General features: G+C 47.4%; 1 protein-coding gene across 7 annotated transcripts in view; it reads left to right on the top strand.

Moving 5' to 3' along the window:
* The first annotated feature begins 539 nt into the window (after window positions 1–539).
* Window positions 540–18,324, top strand: part of ZSCAN2 (zinc finger and SCAN domain containing 2) — a 24,675-nt gene continuing 6,890 nt past the window's right edge. For 2 of the 7 annotated variants that reach the window (XM_023187167.2, XM_026448314.1), the window contains exons 1-2: window positions 540–684; window positions 3,605–4,118. In XM_023187167.2, coding sequence (XP_023042935.2) covers window positions 3,713–4,118 — 406 coding nt within the window. In that variant the 5' untranslated portion in view covers window positions 540–684; window positions 3,605–3,712. Of the gene's footprint in view, window positions 738–3,604; window positions 4,119–13,056; window positions 13,358–18,324 lie in introns of those variants that run through there. The other 5 variants (XM_026448312.1, XM_026448310.1, XM_026448311.2 and 2 more) reach the window with 5 other exon arrangements.

Below are 18,324 nucleotides of genomic sequence, written 5' to 3'. Positions count from 1 at the left end.
TTTTTTTTTTTTTTTTTTTTTTTTTTTTTTGAGACGGAGATCTCGCTGTGTCTCCCGGGCTGGAGTGCAGTGGCCGGATCTCAGCTCACTGCAAGCTCCGCCTCCCGGGTTCACGCCATTCTCCTGCCTCAGCCTCCCGAGTAGCTGGGACTACAGGGGCCGCCACCTCGCTCGGCTAGTTTTTTATAGTTTTTTTTAGTAGAGACGGGGTTTCACCGTGTTAGCCAGGATGGTCTCGATCTCCTGACCTCGTGATCTGCCCGTCTCGGCCTCCCAAAGTGCTGGGATTACAGGCTTGAGCCACCGCGCCCGGCCAGGATTTTTTTTAATTTTTTAAATTTTTTCCTGCCTCTGACCCGCGGGCACTGCCCAGGCTATCAGCCCCAAACCTTGCTGCGGAGACCGCGATCAGGTTCGCCTCCGGGCGGACTACATCTCCCACAATGCCTTAGGTCCAGCCTCCCTCCCACCGCCCGGCTGGGTGCCGTCTCGACCAATAGAAAGGCAGAATTTCCAGGGCCGTTCTCGGCAGCCAATGAGCGAGGCGATTGGCGGTCCTCTCCCGTCCATTGTTCTCGGTGCCCCACGGGCTTGAGCCGGGGTGAATCCGGAGGGGCCGGGCCGAACCCGGAGGCGCTTTTGCGCGCGAAGCAGCCGCTAGAGCAGGACCTGGTCTCTCGAGAGGTGAGGCGGAGAGGCAGGCCTGGAGCTGCGCGGACCCCGGGCAGTAGCCCGAGGTGAGGGAATAGCGGGCCTGGAGCCAGCTGCCGGCAGCTCTGCTGGGGGAGGGGCGTCTGGGTCGCGCTCAGTGTCCTGCGGCCCGTGCAGCCCAGAGCGCCGGCTCCGTTCCGCGAACCGTCCTGGAGGCGTCTCGCTGGCGGAGACCTCCTTGCGTCTCCTACCGGGAAGCGCAGGCTTTGGACGGGAAGGGGCATTCGACGACATCCCGCGCAGCGTACACGTTTTACAGATGGGGAAACTGAGGTTCAAGGGGGCGTGTCGTGCCCCGAGTCAGATGGCAAATTAGCTGACCAGGCACACTTTTCCCAGGCTCCCAAGTAGAAAGAGTTCTCTTATACCATATGCCAATGTTTCTTCTAGTCATTTGAGTAAATACACGTTGAGAGCTTGTGTTTTCCCACTAGCTTTTATTTTCTTTTGGTCCTTTTCTTTTTTTTTTTTTTTTTTAGCCTTTGTCAACCTTTCTCCCCTTTTCATTGAGGGGGTTTGTTTTTTGAGTCTTTACGATGTAGTAAGGATTTTTTTAAAATTCTTTTATTTTTGAAGAGACTGGGTCTCACTCTGTTGCCCAGGTTGGTCATGAACTCCCGGCCTCAAGCCATCTTTCCTCCTCGGCCTCCCAAAGGGCTGGAATTACAGGCGTGAGCTACAGTTCCTGGGCTGACAATAATTTTGTATTGCTTTTATAATGTTCATTTTAAGTCGTTTGCAATTCCACTGCTCTCAATATTTTGTAGCTGCCGTCCCGTTCTTTTTTCCTGTGAGTTCATTTATTTTTTATTTTATTTATTTATTTTTTTTGAGACGGAGTCTCGCTCTGTCGCCCAGGCTGGAGTGCAGTGGCGCCATCTCGGCCCACTGCAAGCTCCGCCTCCCGGGTTCGCGCCGTTCTCCTGCCTCAGCCTCCCGAGTAGCTGGGATTACAGGCATGCGCCACCACGCCCGGCTAATTTTGTGTTTTTAGTAGAGACGCGGTTTCTCCATGTTGGTCAGGCTACTCTCGAACTCCCGACCTCAGGTGATCCGCCCACCTCAACCTCCCAAAGTGCTGGGATTACAGGCGTGAGCCACTGCGCCCGGCCGTGAGTTTATTTTTAAAGGGAATTCAGGACTTACTATGTCTATGGTTTTTCTGCCCTGCTGATTTTGTGTTTATCCATTGTTTTCATATTAGAAGGATTATCTTAAATCATTAATGATTAATCTTTGTCAGTGTAATTTTTAAAATATTAAAAACATACAGCGTAATGCACAGATCTTAAATTTCATGTTTGCTGTTGTGCCGCCATTGCCAAATGAAGATATTGAAAATTTCCATCATCCCAGAAGGCTCCTTTGAGCCCCTTTTCTGTCATTACCACCCAAACGTAGCCATATATTATAGCACAGTTTCTTTTTTTTTTTCTTTTATTTATTTGTTTTTTTGAGACAGAACCTCGCTCTTTTGCCCAGGCTGGAGTGCAGTGGCACGATCTCGGCTCACTGCAACCTCCTCCTCCCAGGTTCAGGCAGTTCTCCTGCCTCAGCCTCCTGAGTAGCTAGGATTACAGGTGCCCACCACCATGCCTAGCTAATTTTTGTATTTTTGGTAGAGATAGGGTTTCACTATATTGGCCAGTCTGGGCTTGAACTCCTGACCTCAAGTGATCCGCCTGCCGAGGCCTCCCAAAGAGCTGGAATTACAGGCAACCACGCCCGGCCTATAGCAGTTTCTAATACATGCTACTATATGGATGTGTCATAGTTTATTAGCCATTCCCTGCTGCTGGATTTTTAAGGACTCAAGTTTTTGGTTTTTTTTTTTTTTTTAAGATAAAGGACTGAGGGGCCGAGGCTGGATTGGAGAGTATGGGCATGTTTTAAACTTCATACTTAAAGTATGGTAATAATGCAGTTGAGATATTGCCTTTCTTCCAATGAAGCTCAAAGTGCTTTGACATCTGATCCATTGCTAATCCTTAAGATGCCCCCATAAAAACAGAAACATGAGTGTAATTATCTCTATTTATTAGGTGGTCACAGAGTTTGGTGACTAAGTTGTTTGTTAGGTCAAGGTCACACACATCCTCCTGTGTTGCAGGAGGATGGCCGTGAGTCTGACCCCTTTCCCCAGAGTGCTGGCAAGGGCAACCGTCAGGAGGAGGTGACCAGGGGACCACAGGGTGCACTCGGCCACCTCCGAGAGCTCTGTCGGCGCTGGCTGAGGCCAGAGGTACACACCAAGGAGCAAATGTTAACCATGCTACTAAAGGAAATTCAGGCTTGACTGCAAGTCAAGTCAAGGTCCAAGTCGGAACTGACTTATGAGAGTCCTCAGTATTTCAGTCATGGGTTTTTCCTGGGGACTTTGCATTTCTGATACTCATTCTTTGGTGTTTTGGAAGGAACAATGCTGTATTTTTTGTGCTTGGGATACTTTTTTTGTTTTTGTTTTTGTTTTTGAGACGGAATCTCACTCTGTTGCCCGGGCTGTAGCGCAGTGGCGAGATCTGTGCTCACTGCAACCTCTGCCTCCTGGGTTCAAGAGATTCTCCTGCCTCAGCCTTCCAAGTAGCAGGGACTACAGGCCCCCGCCACCACACCCGGCTAATTTTTGTATTTTTAATAGAGACGGAGTTTCGCTATATCTCAGGTGATCTGCCCACCTCGGCCTCCCAAAGTGCTGGGATTACAGGCGTGCGACACCGCCTTCTCTTACCACAGATGTTTTCAGGAATAAGCCATTTTTTCTTTAAGAGAAACAGGAAATGTCTGTTGGTTTGTATATGTAAGGACCACTTGGTGGTCTGACCTGGGCTTTTGTGAGTTAGATTGCTTTAAGACAGTCTACCTATAGATTATGGTTCTCTTTTTTGTTTCTCAGCAGGACTACTTGTTGGTATCTGAGGACGGAAGTGTCTTACCTGAGAGCCTGGCTGGAGAAGACTGAGGTTCAAGGCTTGAAGCCTAAGTGATTGCCCCAGGACCGTGGATGATGGCTGCAGAGATCCCGAGAGTGACCACTCCACTGAGCCCCTTGGTCCAGGTGCCTCAAGTGGAAGATAGACAGAAGGAGGAGGTCACCACCATGATCCTGGAGGATGACTCCTGGGTGCAGGAAGCTGTGTTGCAGGAGGATGGCCGTGAGTCTGACCCCTTTCCCCAGAGTGCTGGCAAGGGCAGCTCCCAGGAGGAGGTGACCAGGGGACCACAGGGTGCACTCAGCCACCTCCGAGAGCTCTGTCGGCGCTGGCTGAGGCCAGAGGTACACACCAAGGAGCAGATGTTAACCATGCTACCAAAGGAAATTCAGGCTTGGCTACAAGAGCATCGGCCTGAAAGCAGTGAGGAGGCAGCGGCCCTGGTGGAAGACTTGACCCAGACCCTTCGGGACAGTGGTGAGACGCAGAACCTCATAGGGAGAGGGCGGGAGCACCCTTCCAAGGTGGAGGAGTGCGTTGTGTCGGAGGAGGAGAAGGTGGTGTCCAAGACAGAGTGGGGGGCCAGCGCTATCCCTCTGCTCTGTCTGCAGGCAGTCAGCATGTTCATCAGCCTTTTAGTGTCCTCACTGTGTGCAATGTCAGCTCCAGAACTGTGGTGTAGGAGGGGCTTAGAGCTCCATTTGCATTGTAAGCACAGTTTTTACTTCTATGTTTATTTGGAGTGGTTGGGAAGGTGGTGGAAGTTACACGGGGAGGAGATGGTGACCCCTGGCACCTTCACTTGGTTGTACAAGAAACATCCAAATAGTTCTTGCAATTAGAGAAAACAATCTGATATTTTCAACTTTTTTTTTTTTTTTTTTGAAACAGAGTCTCACTCTGTCGCCCAGGCTGGGGTGCAGTGGCACAATCTTGGCTTGCTCCAACCTCCGCCTTCTGGGTTCAAGCAGTTCTCCTGCCTCAGCCTCTTGAGTAGCTGGAATTACAGGCACGCGCCACCATGCCTGGCTAAGTTTGTATTTTTAGTAGAGATGGGGTTTCACCATGCTAGCCAGACTGGTCTCAAACTCCTAACCTCGTGATCTGCCCACCTTGGCCTCCTAAAGTGCTGGGATTACAGGCGTGAGCCACCCATGCTTAGCCTCAAAGTGATTATTTTTATGAAACCAAGAGAAATGACAAGTAAACCAGCTAATAACTAGGGACTTTCTGCATAAAGTAATCGTAGGCTCTTAAAATCGTAACTTCAAACTTGAGCTCTTTGCAATAGTTACTCTATTTTTTTCCGGTGTTACTAATAAGTATTGGGATCCTGGCTTGCCATTTAGCCGCTCTGTCTCCCTCCTGATTTTCCATTGTAAACTGGACTCACTTGATGACCAAATATTTACTTCAGATGTACCTGTGCCTTTAGGGCTGTCTCGGGGTCATAGGATATGGCTGCCTTTGTGCTGATGAGAACTACGGAAGTTCAGAGGAGGGAGCATGGAGAGGAGAGGTCAGGTCAGAGAAGGCTTCCTGGAGGAGGTGACACCTAAGCAGGAGGTTGTAGAAGGGATTAGGGTGTGGAAGCTGAGAGGAGCTGTGCTGAGCAGAGGCTTGGAAGGGCAGAGCCAAGGTAGTTTATACCTTTGGGTAACAGCAGAACTGGCTGATGGGAGTGGCAAGTGTGTTTTTAGGAAGTAGTAGGAAGTAGAGTTTGGGGGAAGGGTGAGTGAGGGCTTGGACTGAATGTCATTGGCCTTATCAGGTTCTTGAACTAGGGCCCCAGGGGGCATGGGAGGAAGAGGAGTTTGGCAACAGGATGTAGGTTTGATTAGGGTAGTGAGAGGCTAGGGGCAAGAGAGCAGCCAGGAAGCTCCCTTGTCATCGGGTGTGCAGTGATGGGGGTTGGCCCCAGATGGGGCACGCGTGAGAAAAAACTGATAGTCACCATGGCTAGCACTTCCCAAGCTCTTTCTGCAAGGCAGGGCATATGCTTAGCATCTAATATGGAAAACTCATGTAATCTTCACCACCCTGGAAGATAAGCAGGATTATCATCACCAGAGATCCCTTAAGATCATATGCCTTTGTACCAGGCAGAACTAAGATTTGAACTTACAAGTCTGAGGACATGGCCCATGTTTTTAAGCGCTGTCACATGTATGATTCTAAGAGACACTTCCTACTGGGTGTTGGAAGTTGGGGATGCAGATGGAATTAAGACAGTGACTAACTCCAGAGCATCTGGCCTGGAGGATTCAGAGGACTGGAAAGAGAAGAGAAGGAAACTGAAGGGGTTTGGGGCAGACTATCACAACCTCCAGGGACTGGGAGAATGAGTAGAGCTGTCCTGTGGAGAAAGGGACTGATGTTGAAGGTCTGCAGTGCCCCAACCCTCCCCTGGGCAGCTTCATGTCTGTCTCACTAAGAATCCTGTGAGTGGCTGGTGTTGTCATTTCACAGATAGGAAAATGCAAGTTCAGGAAGCTCACAGAGCTGTTAAATGGTGGAGCCAGGATTCAAACCCAGACCTGTCTCTTTCTGCATAGAGATCTCAGTTTTGCTTGAAGCAAAGTGCTTGATTTTCTTTGGCCCTGAAAAAAATAACTTTGAATTTTATTCCTCCTATTAAAATAAGCAAACCTGTCTTCCTATTTTACAGCTGTCTTTGCTTCCCTTCTGGTGGAGGTGACCAGTTTGTCATGAACTTTGGATCTGCAGTCAGATACTGCAGAGGAGAGAGTGGTGGAGGGCTGAGGAGAGGCCTCAGGTTGTTATTTGGTTAGGGAGGCACAGAGCAGAGGTTCAGGTCTCAGCCGGTGTCAGAGACGATTACAACCCTTCCCATCCAGCTTGCAGCAGGGCCTCTGTGCCTTTCATCTTTCACTGGGCACCTGAGGTGGGAACCAATGGGGACCATCCCAGACTCATGAGTTTGTCCCCGACTTCTGCCTCTGAGATTGTCTTTGTTGGTCTTTGTTGAACAAATGCCCCTGCTTCCTCATGATTGCTCACAGGAGTCCCTGCATTTGTCTTCATCCCTTCTCAAACATTTACTTGACATAAGGCCGCATGACCTCTATTCTGTTTGTCCTGCTTGGGACCTTTGGACACATTCACCCAGCACAGGACATTTCCAGGCCTGGTTAGTCAGTGGTGGTTTGATGTTTTTCTAACAGGAACCTCTGGGCACTCACAATTCAACTACCTTCTAATTCTAATGAAGATCGGACCTATGTTAATAGATTAAGAGGCAGAGCTTATGTCTCTCTGTGACTGTTTCCTGAGGACATTTTACTCTCTATACCCAGCCCTAATCCAAATGCATGGAGTTTCTCACCTGAATTCCTGGAGCAGCTGCCAAACTGAACCCGTCTTTAGCTTCTGCCACTTCATCGCAGCTCTTCCACTCCTACCAGAGTGATGGGGCACTCCTGCTTAAAAACCTTCCTGAGCTTCCCAGTATCTACCAAATCAAGCATGACCTCTGTGTTCTGCTTGGAATCCATGACTCTGTGGGACCTGGCCCAGACCCCCGCTGCAGCCTGCTCCCACCCCTGACCCTCCATGCTCTACCCCCACTCCATTCAGATCTTGCTCTTTCTTGAACACAGCCTGTGCTTTTTTTTTTTTTTTTTTTTGAGACAGGATCTTGCTCCATCCCCCAGGCTGGAGTGCAGTAGTGCCATCTGAGCTCACCGCAACCTATGCCTCCTGGGTTCAAGTGATTCTCCTGCCTCAGCCTCCCGAGTAACTGGGATTACAGGTGCCCACTACCATGTCTGGCTAATTTTTGTGTTTTTAGTAGAGACAGGGCTTCACCACATTGGCCAGACTGGTCTCGAACTCCTGACCTCAGGTGATCCACCCACCTCGGCTTCCCAAAGTGCTGGGATTACAGGCGTGCGCCACCGTGCCTGGCCCTTGCTCCTAGATTTTTGGCTTAGAATAGCCTTGTCCCATCTCTGTGTGATAAAATCCCAGTTGTTCTTTGAGTGCCCACCCATGGAGACTCTCTTCATTAAAGCTGTTTTTAAACCCTGTCCCTTTTCCCTATCCCCAGTTCCACACACCTAGGAGCACCTCTAATCACCTCTGCTGGAAGTCATCTCCCCCAGAACATTCAGATTCTCTCTCGGCTTTGTATCATAGTTCACCTTGTTTTCTGCTTATATGAATATTTGTCTTATTTCTTCTAGGAACCTATAAAATCCTAGAAGACAAGGAACCTGTCTTTTTAAAATTTAATTTAATTTTATTTTTTGAGACGTCGCTCATCACCCAGGCTGTAGTGCAGTGGCGTGGTCTCTGCTGACTACAAGCTCCGCCTCCCAGGTTAAGGCCATTCTCCTGCCTCAGCCTGCTGAGTAGCTGGGACTATAGGTGCCTGCCACCATGCCCAGCTAATTTTTTGTATTTTTTTTTTTTTTTTTTTTAGTAGAGATGGGGTTTCACCGTGTTAGCTAGGGTGGTTTCGATCTCCTGACCTCGTGATCCGCCCGCCTGGGCCTTCCAAAGTGCTGGGATTACAGGCATGAGACGCCGCACCCAGCCAGAACCTGTCTTTTTCCTTTCTCTTTAATTCCCCCTCTTCCCTCTCTTCCACCCTACTTCCTCTTCCTTTCCCTCTCCTTCAATATCGTGAACCTCTGAGCCCCACCTAGAACTCCTGGATCAGACACTGAGGGTGGCCGGGCCCGATGGCTCATGGCTGTAATCCCATGTCTTTGTGAGGCCGAGGCGGGTGGATCACTCAAGGCCAGGAGTTTGAGACCAGCCTGGCCAACAAAGTGAAGCGCCATCTCTACTAAAAATACAAATAAATCAGCCAGGCGGTGGCGTTTGCCTGTAATCCCAGCTACTTGGGAGGCTGAGGCAGGAGGATCGCTTGAACCTGGGAGGTGGAGGTTGTAGTGAGCTGAGATCGTGCCATTGCACTCCATCCTAGGTGACAGCAAGATTCTGTTTCAAAAAAAAAAAGGAAACTTTAAGGGCGATGCCCAGCACCCCTCTAAGTGATCCCAATTCAAACTCCAGTTTGAGAACCTCTGCACAAGACCTCTGGTTCTCAAACTCAGCCGCACATTAGAATTACCTGGGGGCCTGGAGCCTACTCCAGGGATTCTAATTTTCCGATTTAATTGGTAATGGGTATAGCCTGGGCAAGGGAGTTTTGAAAGTGTCCCATGTGGTTCTATTATGAAGCAAAGTGTAAAGACCACTGCCATAGAGCTTTGTTCCTTAGTGGGTGGTCAGTGGGCCAGCAGCGTCAGCTCACCTGGGAGTTGGTTAGACATAAGGACTGTCAATCTCACCTAGCCCCGCTGAAGCAAATTTGCATTTGACATGATCTCCAGGTGATTCCTATGCTCTTTGAAGTTTGAAAAGCATTAATGACCCAGGAGAGGAATAGAGGTTGTTAACTTCAAGCCTTCTCTTGTCCAACAGTTGAGTGAAAGAGTCACAGCTGACCTCTCCAGCCATCCTCAGCATCATCTGGCTTTCAGCCATCAGAGGCAACAGGTGATTTGTTTTAAGCTTGCTGCCCCAGCGAAGTGCTCCCTTAATGATCACAAATGAACACACACATTCATTTGTCTCAGCCAGAAAGGGAGTGGAGAGTGTTAAGGCTTGTGTCTTTCTAAAGCTACAATTCTTAGTTTCAAAACAAAATTACTTTAATATATGTATGAGAGAAACAAAGTCTTATTACTCTGTCAACCCAGGCTGGAGTGCACAGGTGTGATCATAGCTCACTATAACCTTGAACTCTTGGCCTCAAGTGATACTCCTATTTCAGCCACCCAAAGCACTGCGATTACAGGAATGAGCCACTGTGCTCAGCCCAAAAATTACTTTTAATTTACTCAAATATTTGAAAAGTATACCAGACAGAACTCTTAGGGAGAAGTAACGTTATAACTATGAAATGTTTGGCATTCATTTATTTCACCAGATAACAGTCCATTGGTGTTTTTATCAGCAGTTAGTCTTTCAAGCAGCCAGAATTCAGGGGAAAAATGCTCCCAGTCCCTCAGGGACGTTCAGGTTTCCGCTGGGCTTGCCAGGGCAGCGCTCTAATATGGAGAGCCCCATTGAGAATGGAGCTAGGCATACCCTATGTCGGAACCACTTCTCTCTTTTAGACCAGTGGCTGAGACACAGGGGAAGGTCACAATCAGGCAGGAAGGGGCTGGAGAAGAATTTTGAGCCAAACACAAACCAAAGCACCAAAGATTGTGACCAGTTTATTTCGTTGTTATAAATAAATTACAGCAAATTCAGGTCCATCCCCTATTGACATGAGTCTTCCCCATGTTCATGCTGTTATGCTCTCTGGTGGGGGAGAGAAAGAGGAGGCCTGTGGCCAGGCGAGGACACGCAGGGCTCTGTGAATGGCCATGGGAATTTGTGCTTTGCATGTGAGGCCAGAGCACACGTGGCAAGTGCAAGAAATACAAGGACCATTGGATTAGATCGAGCTACAATGGCAGCTTTTGTCAAGTGACAGATAAGGGGAGAGTTCCTGTGGCCCTTCAGGAACTGTTCCCGTGAATGATTTTTGGACAGTGGTAAAATCATTTTGAAAAAAACTAAAATTGGATACCTACTTTGCAGCTTACAAAGAAATAGATCCCTGCTTTACAAGTTACACAAAAATAGATCCCGGATGGATTATAGATCTGTACTAGACAGGATCTGAAATGACATGTAAGAGAATATTTTTGTAATCTTAGCATGCGGGAAGGATTTCCATGTTTGTTTGACAGGAACCTCTAGGCACTCACAATTCAAGTATGAAGTGTGAATAAGCAATACAGAAATACAGAAATCATCAAAGCTGGATTAGAGAATTTTTTTTTTTTTTTTCTTTTTGAGATGGAATCTCACCCTGTCACCTAGGCTGGAGTGCAGTGGCTCCATCTCGGCTCACTGCAAGCGCCACCTCCCGGATTCAAGTGATTCTCCTGCCTCAGCCTCCCGAGTAGCCGGGACTACAGACGCCCACCACCTCTCCTGGATAATTTTTGTATTTTTAGTGGAGATGGGGTTTCACCATGTTGGTCATGCTGGTCTTGATCTCTTGAACTCAGGGGATCAGCACGCCTCTGCCTCCCAAAGTACAGGAATTACAGGAGTGAGCCACTGCACCCAGCCAAAACAGAAGTGTTTCATATAAAACATGATACTGTGAATCAAGTTAAAAGACAGCATACACATTAGGAGGAAATATTTGCATCCGACTCTGTAACATAGCAAATCATGAGTCAAAATCCTTGCTCTACAAGAGCCTCTGCAAATTCTTAAGTCAACCGAGTAGAATAAAATAAAGATGTAAAGAAGCAATTTAGAAATGAAGAATTAAGAATTACGAAAATATGTTCTGGCCGGGCACAGTGGCTCATACCTGTTATCCCAGCACTTTGGGAGGCCAAGGCAGGTGGATCCTGAGGTCAGGAGTTCAAGACTAGCCTGATGATCATGGTGAAACCCTATCGCTACTAAAAATACAAAAATTAGCTGGGCGTGGTGGCATGTGCCTGTAGTCCCAGTTACTCAGGAGGCTGAGGCAGAGAATCTGTTGACATGGGAGGCGGAGGTTGCAGTGAGCAGAGATCACACCACTGTACTCCATCCTGGGCAACACAGTGAGACTCTGCCTCAAAAAAAAACACAAAAAAGTTGGGGTCTCACTCTGTTGCTCAAGCTGGTCTTAAATTCCTGGCCTCTACCTCGGCCTCCCAAAGTGCTGGGATCACAGGCATGAGCCAACAGGTTTAACCCATGTGTTATATTTTATTATTTTAACCATTTTTAGAATACAGGTCAGTAGCGTTAAGTACGCTCACATTGTTGTGCAATCATCACTGGTATCCATCTATAGAACTTTTTCCTCTCAAGTTGAAACTCTGTGTCCATTAAACAATAATTCTCCTTTCCCCCCTCCCCCAACCCCTGGCAACGACTATTCCACTTTCTCTGTGATTTTGATGACTCTAGATACCTTGTATAAGAGGTTTGTTTTTTTGTGTCTGGCTTTTTTCACCTAGTATAATGTCCTCAAGGTTGAGGCCAACCCATGTTGGAGCATGGGTCAGAATTTCATTCCTTTTCAAAGCTGAGTAATATTTCACTGTATGTATATACTGTATTTATTCACCTGTTGATGGACATTTGGGTTGTTTCCACCTTTTGGCTGTTGTGAATAATTCCTGAACATGATACACAAATATCTGTTCTAGTCTGGGCTTTCAGTTTTGGGGGGTTATATACCTAGAATTAAAATTGCTGGATTAGGCCAGGTATGGTAGCTCACGCCTGTAATCCCAGCACTTTGGGAGGCCAAGGTGCAGGGATCACCTGAGGTCAGGAGTTCGAGACCCGCCTAGCCAACATGGTGAAACCCTGTCTACTAAAAACACAAAAATTAGGCGGGCTTGGTAGGAGGTGCCTGTAATCCCAGCTACTGCAGAGGCTGAGGGAGGAGAATCGCTTGAACCTGGGGAGGCAGAGGTTGCAGTGAGCCAAGATTGTGCCACTGCACTCCAGCCTGGGTGACAAAGCGAGATCTTGTCTCAAAAAAAATAAAGAAAGCAAGACTGTTCTTACCTATATCCTTAATGCCTAACTGATTTCTGAGTTTTGGAAGGCTGAGGTAGGAGGTGAGAGGATCGCTTGAGCCTGGGAGTTCAAGGCAAGCCTGGGTGATGTAGTGAGACCCCATCTCTTAAGAAAAATTTAGCCAGGTGCAGTGGCTCACGCCTGTAATCCCAACACTTTGGGAGGCAGAGGTGGGCAGATCACAAGGTCAGGAGTTCGAGACCAGCCTGGCCAACATGGCGAAACCCCGTCTCTACTAAAAATACAAAAAAAAAAAAAATTACCCAGGCTTGTGGTGGTGTCCACCTGTAATCCCAGCTACTGGGGAGGCTAAGTTAGGAGAATCGCTTGAACCCAGGAGACAGAGATCACGCCACTGCACTCCAGCCTGGGCGACAGAGCAAGACTCCATCTCAAAAAAAAAAAAAAAAAATTTTTTTTTAAATTAGCCAGGCATGGTGGCACACACCTATAGTCCCAACTACTTGGGGGCTGAGGTGGGAGGATCACTTGAGCCTGGGAGGTCAAGACTTAAGTGAGCCAAGATCCAACCACTGCACTCCAGCTTGGGAAACAGTGAGATACTGTCTCAAAAAACAACAACAGGCCAGTTGTGGTGGCTTATACTGTCATCCCAGCACTTTGGGAGACTGAGGCGGGCAGATCACCTGAGGTCAGGAGTTCAAGACCAACCTGGCCAACACGATGAAACCCCATCTCTACTAAAGATACAAAAATTAGCTGGGGGTGATGGCAGGTGCCTGTAATCCCAGCTACTCAGGAGGCCGAGGCAGGAGAATCGCTTGAACCTGGGAGGCGGAGGTTGCTAAGATGGTGCCACTACACTCCAGCCTAAGCGACAGAGCCATATTCTGTCTCAAAAAACACAAAACAAAACAGAAAACAACAACAAAAAAGTGGATGTCTGGGCCATCCAGCCTCTTGCTCTCAAGCCTGCTTCCTCAGAAGCCGCCTCCCTGCATCTCATCATATCCACAGAATGTGCTCCTCTTGGCATCCTGGAGTAGCCAAAGCCATTTCTACCAGTAAAATTTTTTTTAAAAAATTTCCAGCTGCCACCATCTCCTCTCATCTCCATTCACAACATGGTAAGAATATCATTTTTGTATCTGACCAAAACCAGTTTCTGAGTTTTCATTTTCTTAATTGGCCACCAATAAATAAAGGAGGGACTCGCCTGCCCTTGAATGTGCTCTGCTGTGTGCTCTGCATCTCATAGGGGCCAGCCTTTCTCAGGGAGCCTGGAGGGGGCCAGGGATCCCTTATTCTTCCCAGCTCAGTGACTTTTTCCCATTTTGGAGGCCCTTGTCAGGCAGATCACCTGAAGGGCCACTCTTTTCTGTCCTGTAGAATGGCTCCTGTGTCTCTCTGTTCTCAGAGGGCAACTTGCGAAGAACTGCCAACCCTCCTTTGGTCTTTGCTGGATAGCAGTAGTCTTTGTAAAGATAGGACTCGTCTTTGAGCAGTCCAGTGAAGGGGTTATTGGGCCTGGATTCTACTTAGAGTGACCTCTGTAGTGAGGTTTATCATATTTATGTTATACAGTAGCATAGAAACGACATTCTAAGGGCCAGGCACGGTGGCTCATGCCTGTAATCCCAGCACTTTCGGAGGCCAAGGCAGGTGGATCACAAGGTCAGGAGATTGAGACCATCCTAGCTAACACGGTGAAGCCCCGTCTCTACTAAAAATACAAAAAATTAGCTGGACTTGGTGGCGGGCGCCTGTAGTCCCAGCTACTCGGGAGGCTGAGGCAGGAGAATGGTATGAACCCGGGAGGCAGAGCTTGCAGTGAGCTGAGATTGTGCTGCTGTACTCCAGCCTGGGCAACAGAGTGAGACTCCATCTCAAAAAAAAAAAAAAAAAAGTAATGACATTCTAACCAAAATTGGGGTTGGGAGGAATAAGGTGGTTTTATAGGATATGTTCTTTGATTGTCTTGTTTGTAATACCTGGGAGTTCAAAGACTTGACATTTAAAACAAGATAGCCCCACATATTAAGTATCACACTTAAAGGCTGCCAGATTTTAAAGAAATTTTTTCATATGTTCAACTAATAGTTTTTTGTTTGTTTGTTTGTTTGTTTGTTTTTTTGAGACGGAGTCTCACTCTGTCGCCCGGGCTGGAGTGCAGTGGCCAGATCTCAGCTCACTGCAAGCTCCGCCTCCCGGGTTCATGCCATTCTCCTGCCTCAGCCTCCCAAGTAGCTGGGACTACAGGCGCCCGCCACCACGCCCGGCTAGTTTTTTGTATTTTTTAGTAGAGACGGGGTTTCACCGTGTTAGCCAGGATGGTCTCGATCTCCTGACCTCGTGATCCGCCCGTCTCAGCCTCCCAAAGTGCTGGGATTACAGGCTTGAGCCACCACGCCCGGCCCATCTAATAGTTTGATGCTGCTATTTGGGTTTTTTGTTTTTTGTTTTAACATTTAAGTCTTAGATCCATTTGGGATTTGTCCATTTCTGGGTCCAGCTTGAATTTTTCCATTTGAATTGAATTTTTCTGGTTTTCCCTAACTAGTTCTTCTAGCATCATTTATTGTATGTTGTATATTTTCTCCATGGATTTAAGAGGCCAACTGTATTGTATGGTAAATTTTCATAGTCATTATATAGATTCTCTTTTCTGTTCTCCTGTCCTGTCTATTCATGTGCCACTTGTATTAAATTCTGAATTTACGTATCTATTGAATCTATTTCTGGAGCTTTTATTTTGTTTATTTGGTCTGATTGTTTATTAATGTTTTAATTATTGAGATTTCATAATGTTTTTGTTTTTGTTTTTGAGATGGAGTCTTGCTCTATTGCCCAGGCTGGAATGCAGTGGCACGATGTCAGCTCACTGCAACCTCTGCCTCCAGAGTTCAAGCGATTCTTCTGCCTCAGCCTCCCAAGTAGGTGGGATTACAGGCACCTACCACCACACCAGCTAATTTTTGTATCGGGTTTCACTGTGTTGACCAGGGTAGTCTAGAACTCCTGACCTCAGGTGATTCACGTGCCTCAGCTTCTGAAAGTGCTGGAATTACAGGTGTGAGCCACTGCACCCAGCAGAGATTTCATAATGTTTTAACATCTGACAGAGATAATCCCTCTCCCCTCCAATTTTAGTCAATAATCTTATCTTTTTTTTTTTTTTTTTTTTGAGATAGAATCTCGCTCTGTCACCCAGGCTGGAGTGCAGTGGCACCATCTCTGCTCACTGCAACCTCCACCTCCTGGGTTCAACGATTCAACGATTCTCCTGCCTTAGCCTCCCAGGTTGCTGGGATTACAGGTGTGTGCCACCATGCCCAGCTCATTTTTGTATTTTTAGTAGAGATAGGGTTTCACCATGATGTTGGCCAGGCTGGTCTCAAACTCCTGACCTTGTGATCTGCCCGCCTTTGCCTCCCAAAGTGCTGAGATTACAGGTGTGAGCCACTGCTCCCGGCCTCTTTTTTTTTTTTTTTTATTCCAGAGACAGAGTCTTACTCTGTCACCCAGGCTGGAGTACAGTGGCATGATCATAGCTTACTGTAACCTCAAACTCCTGGCCTCAAGCAATCCTCCCACCTCAGGCTCCTGAGTAGCTGGGACTACAGGCATGTGCCAGCACACCCAGCTAATTTTGTTATTTTTTGTAGAGATGAAGTCTTGCTATGTTGCTCAGGCTGGTCTTGAACTCCTGGCCTCAAGCAGTCCTCTCACCTCAGCCACCCAAAAGTGGCAATAATCTTACCTTTCTTAATGTTAATTTTTGCAAACCTCTACTTCAGCTGCATGCTTTACCAACTTTAAATGTGAATTCTTTGAATTCCCAGGTTATTACAGATGAGGCAATCAACGAACATATCCTATAAACCACCTTATTTCTCCCAACCCCAGTTTTGGTTAGAATGTCATTTCTTTTTTTTTTTTTGAGACGGAGTCTCGCTCTGTCACCCAGGCTGGAGTGCTGTGGCCAGATCTCAGCTCACTGCAAGCTCCGCCTCCCAGGTTCACGCCATTCTCCTGCCTCAGCTTCCCAGGTAGCTGGGACTACAGGCACCGCCACCTCGCCCGACTAGTTTTTTGTACTTTTTTAGTAGAGATGGGGTTTCACCGTGTTAGCCAGGATGGTCTCGATCTCCTGACCTCATGATCCGCCCGTCTCGGCCTCCCAAAGTGCTGGGATTACAGGCTTGAGCCACCGCGCCCGGCCTAGAATGTCATTTCTACACTACCATATAACATTTACAAGCTCTTGTAATCACCCTAATTACCATGGTAGTTTTAGTCTTCATTCTAAAGTTAAATTCGTTAGGTGTTCACCCCCCTAACAGTCCATGAATTTGTGTATGTTCAAAGCTATTTGCCTATAGGTTTATACTTGAAGGACAGTTTTCTTGAATATAGAGAAATCTTTTTTTTTTTTTTTTCCTGAGATAGAGTTCCCCAGGCTGGAGTGCAGTGGTGTGATCTCAGCTTACTACAGCCTCCGCCTCCTGGGTTCAAGCAATTCTCCTGCCTCAGCCTCTCGAGTTGCTGGGATTACAGGCACGTGCCACCACACCCAGCCTGAATATAGAGAAATCTGAAACTAGCTGATTTTCTTTCCCCTTGTAAGTGATTTGATCCTTTTGCTGTTGTCCACCGGTCTCACTGTTGGCCACCCCGGGTTAGTTTTTTTGGCCCATGGTATAGCTTTCAGAGGTTCTTATATCCTTATAGGTTATATCTTTATATCTTTAAATATTAGTCCTTTTTTTTTTTTTGAGATGGAGTCTCGCTTTGTCACCCAGGCTGTAGTGCAGTGGTGCGATCTCAGCTCACTGCAACCTCCGCCTCCCGGGTTCAAGTGATTCTCCTGCCTCAGCCTCCTGGGTAGCTGGGACTACAAGCATCTGCCACCACACCCAGCCATTTTTTGAATTTTTTTTTGTAGAGACAGGGTTTCACCATATTGGCCAGGCTGGTCGCAAACTCCTGACCTCGTGATCTGCCCGCCTCGGCCTCCCAAAGTCCTGGGATTACAGGCGTGAGCCACCACGCCTGGCCTTTAAGTATTAGTTCTATTGAGTTTTCTTTTTTGAGAACTCCAGTTGTTTACTGATTCTCCTTTTGCCTAACTTCTCTATCTTTTTGTTTAAGATAGGGTCTCACTGTGTCACCTAGGCTGGAGTCCAGTGGTGCAAACATGGCTCACTGCAGCCTCTGCCTCCTGGCCTCAAGCAATAGTCCTGCCTTGGCCTCTTAAGTAGCTGGGTCTACAAGTGTGTGCACCCACACCTGGCTAACTTGTATTTTTTGTAGAGATGGGGTTTTGCCATGTTTCCCAAGCTGTCCCAAACTGCTGGGCTCCAGCGATCCACCTGTCTTGGCCTCCGAAAGTGCTGGGATTACAGACCTGAGCCAACACGTCCGGCCCTCTATCATTCTTTTTCATCCTTTTAACCTATTCCTTTGTTTCCATTTCCTGTCATTGCTTTCTCATTTTGGTCCTTTTTCCCATTCTCTGCTTTTCAAGATGCCTATTCCCATTGTGCTCCTTTTCCTGTTGTCTTCATTTCTCTGGGTGATTTTCCCTCCTTTCCTGAGTTCTTCTAGTGTACATTTCATGTCTTTCTGTGATCTCACCATCCCTTCTTCAAGCTCTACTCTGTGATATTCCTTTATAAAGGCAGTTGCCTCATTTAATTATTTTTATGGATGGAAATGATCACTTTTCTCAGTAATAGTAATTCCTCGGGCCAGGCGCAGTGGCTCAAGCCTGTAATCCTAACACTTTGGGAGGCCGAGTCAGTTGGATCACTTGAGGTCAGGAGTTTGAGACCAGCCTGGCCAACATGGCAAAATTCCATCTCGATTAAAAATACAAAAACAATGAGCCAGGGGCAGGGGGTGGGGGGGTGGTGTGCACCTGTAATTCCAGCTACTCAGGAGGCTGAGGCAGGAGAATCACTTGAACCCAGGAGGCAGAGGTTGCAGTGAGCTGAGATTGTGCCACTGCACTCCAGCCTGGGCGACAGAGTGAGACTTCATCTTAAATAAATAAATAAATAAATAAATAAATAAATAAATAAATAAATAAATA

Source organism: Piliocolobus tephrosceles, chromosome 6 (genome assembly GCF_002776525.5).
Source record: "Piliocolobus tephrosceles isolate RC106 chromosome 6, ASM277652v3, whole genome shotgun sequence".
In the NCBI taxonomy this organism is placed as follows: Eukaryota; Metazoa; Chordata; class Mammalia; order Primates; family Cercopithecidae; genus Piliocolobus; species Piliocolobus tephrosceles.
The sequence above is the reverse complement of the archived record's forward strand: the minus strand, read 5'-3'. Positions and strand labels throughout refer to the sequence as shown.